This window comes from Rhinopithecus bieti, unplaced genomic scaffold (assembly GCF_001698545.2).
Source record: "Rhinopithecus bieti isolate Rb0 unplaced genomic scaffold, ASM169854v2 scaffold_82990, whole genome shotgun sequence".
NCBI classification, from domain to species: Eukaryota; Metazoa; Chordata; class Mammalia; order Primates; family Cercopithecidae; genus Rhinopithecus; species Rhinopithecus bieti.
In genome coordinates this window covers 179,790-186,561 of record NW_016830404.1, presented here as the reverse complement: position 1 = coordinate 186,561, position 6,772 = coordinate 179,790, and the positions used below count along the sequence as shown (strand labels likewise).

The following is a 6,772-nucleotide window of genomic DNA, read 5'->3' as shown; positions in this document are numbered from 1 at the left end:
TATTTATTTATTTATTTATTTATTTATTTATTATTTTTTGAGACAGGGTCTTGTCCTGTCACCCAGGTTGGAGTACAGTGTCCTGGGCTCAAGCTATGATCCTACCTCACCCTCCTTTGTAGCTGGAACCACAGGCATGTGACACCATGCCCAGCTAATTTTTGTATTTTTTGCAGAGATAGGGTTTCACCATTCCTGCCCAGGCTGGTCTCAAACTCCTGGGCTCAAGTGATCCACCTACCCACACCTCCCAAAGTGTTGACATTACAGGTATGAGTCACCACACCCGGCCAAGAATCCTTTCAGGAAAAGATTCTCCACATGGGTGTTATGTGAGGCAATCAAACACTGAGCCTCAGTGTGAAATGATAGATATATAGTTAACTATAGGAATTCCGGAATTAAAAAATAAAACAAAATATGGCTGTGTTCCTACAGCTGAAGCCAGAGTGATATGACTCCTTTAATAATTTGGTTTCATTTTGCCGTACTGTTACTCATTCCACTGCCTTAAAGGAAGTAGCTTGGACATTGAGATAGAGATTTCTTGGCTGCCATCTCCACTGCCAAGCGATGTTTAAACCTAACTCAACTGGGTTACTATTTGAGCAGATGCAGTTTGTTCAACAATACTGTTGAGCGTAGTCAACAACACTGTTTATGGAAAGGGACACTTCCAAGTAGATTTCCTGAATTAGGAATCTTAAATTAGGAATCCAGGGCTGCTGGACCTGAAACCCTTCAAGAGTATGACTCCCTTTTTATACCCAGGTATCACTGCACTAAAGTGGCTGGAGAGACAGTCTATGGGTAGTCGGTGATGTTAAGACACATGAGGGGAAACAAATAATCTGTGTTATCCTGACTTGAGCCTTGAGAAGAATTTAATTTGTGGCAGCCTTCCAGGGAGGGACAGTCTTGGAAAATAAACACTGGGCATCAGGCCTAGCCCTGTACTTTTTTTTTAATATATATATATATTTTACATTTTATTTTAAAATAGGTACAGGATCTCACTCTGTTGCCCAGGCTGGTCTCAAACTCCTGGCCTCAAGCAATCCTCCAGCCTTGGCCTCCCAAAGCACAGGGATTACAGGCATGAGCCACTGCACCTGGCCAGCATGTACTATTTAGCTTTTCTTGTGATCTCTAATGAAAGCAGAAGGGACAACAAACAATCCAGTCTTCTTTTGTAACAGCTTATTTTTAACACTGAATGAGGCCAAGGGTGAACATATTTTTCAGCGTTCAATTATATCACAGTTAAACTACAAAGATAAAAGGCTATTATGCTAAGTGAAAATCCCCCCATCTCTATAAACAGAAATATCTTACTTTTTCGATGAAGAAACTCTGCAACTAGAGCTGCTACATGGACATAACACATCGCAGCCTGAAAAAGGATGACAGAGAAAGAACTGTCAGAACATGCTCAAGGTATTTTGAAGGGCTGTTTAGAACAAAATTTTAAGTAATCACCTCTGAAAAATCTCCATTTTTTACATGAATTTTGGCCATGCTATCAAGCCAGGTTTTCCTGAGCTCTGGGGTGCTTGCATAGGACTTGGCTAAGCTATACTGGAGATCAATTAGCATTTCAGGGTCTTTCTCATGCTCCTTCATTTGGGCAGTGGCCATAAGAACAGTGCGGATTCTCTTCGTCAAGTCTTTGACTTCTGTGGGAAAGGCAGTTGCCTAATTTCAAAACAAACAAAAAAGACATGTTTGACAACAATATTGATGTGCTCTAAGGCTTGTCATCCAATGCTGAGGACATAATATGATTTTTACTTCCTGTTACAGTTCTTAGTATATTGCATATAGTACACTGAAAGAATTTTAAATAAATTATTTTTAAAATATGTAACTAGCCCAGGCTTCAAAGGCTCTAACCTTGGTGGCAGTATATTCACAGGACATAAAAGCATTAGCTCTGGAGTCAGACTGCCTGGCTTTGAATCCCAGATCCTCCATGGTGAATTCCACAGCCATGGGAGTGATCTTTGTTTGCCGTTTTCTTGTAACAGTAACTAAAAACTGATAGCTTACTATGTGCCAAGCACTGGTCTGGGTTCTTTACAGGTTTTAATTTTTACAACAACCCTATGAGTGAAGTACTATTATCAAAAAGTGTTTAAATGCTTGACGAAAGTCTCAAAATTGGTAAATGTAGAGACAGGATTTTCACCTAGGCAGTCTGGCCCTAGAGCTGGTGCTCTTAGCCAGCCTTCCATTCTGATGAGCATACCTACTCCATCCACTAACTACCACATACACTAAGGTGAAAACCAGACTGCAGAAGTTTCTATTTACGCAAATGGGAGGTCATGAATCACAGAACACTCCAGAAAGTTTAGAGAGATCATTAAGTTTTCAAAGTTTGTTTTTGGCACCAAGAATACCAGAGTTTCCTCTTTACACTAGCCACTGCTAAGGAAGTCCTACTGCATCCTCTTAACCCCCACAGGAGTAATCACAATTATCTATATGATTCAGAGGTGATGACAAAGAGACAGGTACAGGGGTTAGGGCGCTTGTCAATATGAACACAATATGTGAGGGAAATGGTTTGAAAAACTCCCTTCTTGATCAGGAGCAGTGGCTCATGTCTGTAATCTCAGCACTTTGGGAGGCCAAGGCAAGTGGATCACCGGAGGTCAGGAGTTCGAGACCAGCCTGGCCAACATGGTGAAACCCCATTTCTATTAAAAATATAAAAAATTACCCAGGCGTGGTAGCAGGCGCCTGTAATCCCAGCTACTTGGGAGGCTGAGGCAGGAAAATCACTTGAACCCGGGAGGTGGAGGTTGCAGTGAGCCAAGATCGGGCCATTGCACCCCGGCCTGGGCAACAAGAGTGAAACTCCGTCTCTAAATAAATAAATAAATACAATAAACATAAAAAATAAAAACTTAATCCCTTTAAAAATAATAATTATATACATAAAGTTCCTTTCTATAAATAGAGATCCCATTTACCAGGGGAAAGGCGTATCTTTTTGTAATAGGGTTTGTTGGTAATGACTGCCATAACAGAATAACACTAAGTCATTTCATAAATGAGTTATGGAAAAGAAAAAGATTTCCTATCAAGGAGAGAGTATACAAGCCCCATTTACCCAGAAAAACTTACCAATCTACCTATATAACATAGTATTAAGGATGGTAACAACTGGTAAAAACAATTCCTTAGAGTATAAGCGTAAGTGGTGTAACTTGTTTCTATGCTCACAAGATTAGCTGGAGCATATACTGATCCCCTGGGGGAACTAGTAGAACTGGCTGGAAAGCAAACTTTCCCAGCCTGAGAGCGGTTGGCACTACACACTGTTATTTTTCAGTGCAAGCAACATTCCTGTGGGAATATTTTTTGGTACATAGATTCTACACATCTAAACATCAAATACGCTGTGACTATGAGCTTCTAATTTTTTTCAGATTTTACACAATATTGTCAAACTGTGTTGGAAGATGACCTTTCCCAAGAATGGGGATGATTCATTCTTCTGGGAGGAAAAGTCCTACTGGGAAAGGATTCTTCTTCCCTTGTATACATGTGTCACCGAAGATCAGAACCTGCACTCTATGCAACGAAGCAATAGATGAATTTTTACAGTGCTATGTAAGTTTTAAGCATATAGGAAAGAAAGCAGAACAGTGGTCAGAGTCTTGGGTTTGGCCTCGGCAAACTGGTGCTTAAGAGCAACAGCCTTGGTGTTAACAGATAATTTTCAAAACTCACAAAACCATCAAATAATGAATCCCTTCTGTGGCATTCCTCATCCATTGGCAATGAATCAGGCAACTGTTAGCTATTCTAAGTGAAATTTTGTGAAATTTCAAATTCGGTGCTTATTTAACCAATATTAAAAGTGGTGACAGTTGTTAAGAAATAAAGGATCTATATATTTTCTGAGCAAGTTTGGAAATGAAGCCCAGAAAAAAAATTCACATTCAACTTGCCATAACAAGTATGAATACACAGTATATCCATTCATCCATCCACTAAACTGATATTGAATATCTGCTATGTACCAGGCAGTGTTCTAGGTACTAGAGATACAGTGAGGTACAAGACAAAGCCCTTAACTCATAAAACTCACATTCCATACATTCTATACTATCAAAAGTTGTGAATCCAATGACAGTTTAAGAGTTTAAACTTCCCTGATAGTAACGGTGGTTATAATTTATTATTTGAAATGAGAACATACCTTCATAGGTCTGTCACTATTTGCAAAATTATTGATAATGAATAAAGACTCCTGAAATCTTGATCCTCCGCTTAGTGCTACATCAGCTATCAGTTGGCTTACAGCAATTATTATCTGTGAGAAGAAGTAAACATTATTTTCCAAATATCTTTTGAACAAATGCTGCCTATGCTCATCATTTTATAAGTACATAAGCATTCACATGAAATGCTTCTTTTAAAGATTCTACACTGTACCAGCATAATGTATTTTCTTCATATATGAGGGGTTTACATTCTTCTGCTGAAATCGTAACTTGCAAGGCCTCATTTCAAATTTTAAAGGATCTTTCTTGGTTAGATGTAACAATTTTCAAAACTCACAGGACAGCCAGATCTAAAACTATTTTCATAACAGTGAACTGATACAATGGTAGTCAGGTCTCCATTTTAAATATGCTTTCTAGGTTGTAGCTGTGGCAAAGGTGAGAATAAATCATGTTTTCTTTGATGATTTCTCATTCTTTTAATTAGTCTATTTGTTGGCTGGAATTCCAAGTCCAGTGCCTCAGCAACTTTCTTTGCTTTTGACCAGGGCTTACCTAGTTTAACAAAAGTTTATGCAATGGACTTTGATGGTACTTTTATTTTTTGAGACAAGGTCTTATGCTATTGCCCAGGCTGGAATGCAGTGGTATGATCTTGGCTCACTGCAGCCTTGACCTCCCAGGCTCAGGTGATCCTCCCACCTCAGCCTCCCAAGTAGCTGGGACTACAGATGTGTGCCACCACACTTAACTAATTTTTTGTATTTTGTAGGGACAGGATTTTGCCATGTTGCCCAGGCTGGTCTCAAGCTCCTGGGCTCAAGTGGTCCACCCACTTATGCCACCCAAAGTGCTAGGATTATAGGCATGAACCACTGCCTTTGATGGGACTTTTAAATCTCTCAGTCTCTCTTGGGTGACTGCCAAAACAATTCATGCTAAGATGTTAATGGCTGGATGCTTTACCACTGGTCCTAGGAAGCAAGATACAGTAATAGCCATGGGTATGGGCTCTAGAGTTGAATGCCTTAGATACAAATCTTGACTTTATCAATAATTCACTGTGTGGCTTTGGGAAAGCTATTTAACCTTTCTGTGCCTCATGTTTCTCATTTGTAAAGTGGCTATGATAAAATCCCTACTTTGTAGAGGATGAAAGAGATGATAACCATTAGAGTACCAGTTAATCCTTTATTGAGCATTTATTATGTGCCAGTGTTCTAAGTCTTCACATTTATTAATTTGTCTATATTTGAATAAAAGACTTAAAGAAAACTGATGCTTTGACTCAGAAGAATGAACAATGGGGAAATTTCAGGTATATTGACACACAAATTAGAACAATGCTCTGGGGAAGGTGGGTTTCCAAGTGCCACCTCATATAAAAGCAAATAGTAAAGGAGCTAATGTGTAATGATGGCTGACTCTAACATGCAAAAGTAATTATATAGCAAACTTTTACAGGAAGCATACACAGTATTCCTATTGGATTTTCACATTATTGATGACATTTTCAACAAGCTGCTTATGGTTGTCTCCCCATTAATAACCTTGTCTCCAGTAAACAACTCCAATGGGGCAGACCATGACAGTAAAGATATAAATAGGACCAAGGATTTCCCATATTATAATGAGGGCTACTGAGTCAAGCAGTCCCAATTGTGGTTTAGTTCAGAGCTATTTCATCCAATAAACCCAAAAGTATGGAGATGCTGAATAATAACTATCATGTAGGAAGTAGCTATCTTGTGCTACACATTGTGTCAGGCACTACAGGCACCATACATAACTTATTTTAATCCTCAGGGTAATGCTGCAAAGTGAAATACTCAGTCTCATTTTACAAATAAGGGAACAGGTTTAGCCAGATTGAGTGATTTGCTTAGGGTCACACGGCATGTAAGGATTTAAGCTATGATTTAAGTGCAGGTAGGCCTGATTCTGAAGTCCATGCTTTCCACTAAACTTTGAGACATCTCTCATTTTAAAATAAGTGGGCATACTGGAGCATGAGAAACATAAACTGTCTTATCTGTTCTGTAAAATCTAACAAGCTTGTTATTTAATCATGTCATTTAATCCTCATAAAAATCCTATGAGCTAGGTAACAATATTTACCCTACTGCATTTGCAGAAACTGAGGCACTGAGAAGCTAAGGAAGTAACTTGTTCTAGGTCACACAGTATGTGGCAGTCCTCAAATTTGAACTAGAGACTGGGCACAGTGGCTCATGCTTATAATTGCAGCACTTTGGGAGGTTGAGGTGGGTGGATCACCTGAGGTCAGGAGTTTCAGACCAGCCCGGCCAACATGGTGAAACCCCATCTCTACTAAAACCACAAAAATTAGCTGGGCATAGTGGCACACGCCTGTAATCCTACTCGGGAGGCTGAGGCAGGAGAATCATTTGAACCTGGGAGGTGGAGGTTGCAGTGAGTTGAGATCACACCACTGCATTCCAGCCTGGGCGACAGAGTGAGACTCTGTCTCAAAAAAAAAAACAAAAACAAAAAACAAAAAACAAAAAACAAAA

The 6,772-nt window shown here is 39.4% G+C and overlaps 1 protein-coding gene across 1 annotated transcript in view; it reads right to left on the bottom strand.

The window, feature by feature from the left end:
• The window catches only part of LOC108524410 (dedicator of cytokinesis protein 11-like), a 155,962-nt gene that overhangs the window by 31,130 nt on the left and 118,060 nt on the right, over positions 1 to 6,772 (bottom strand). The window contains 3 exon segments of the mRNA XM_017865480.1: positions 1,336 to 1,393; positions 1,480 to 1,695; positions 4,214 to 4,327. Coding sequence (XP_017720969.1) covers positions 1,336 to 1,393; positions 1,480 to 1,695; positions 4,214 to 4,327 — 388 coding nt within the window.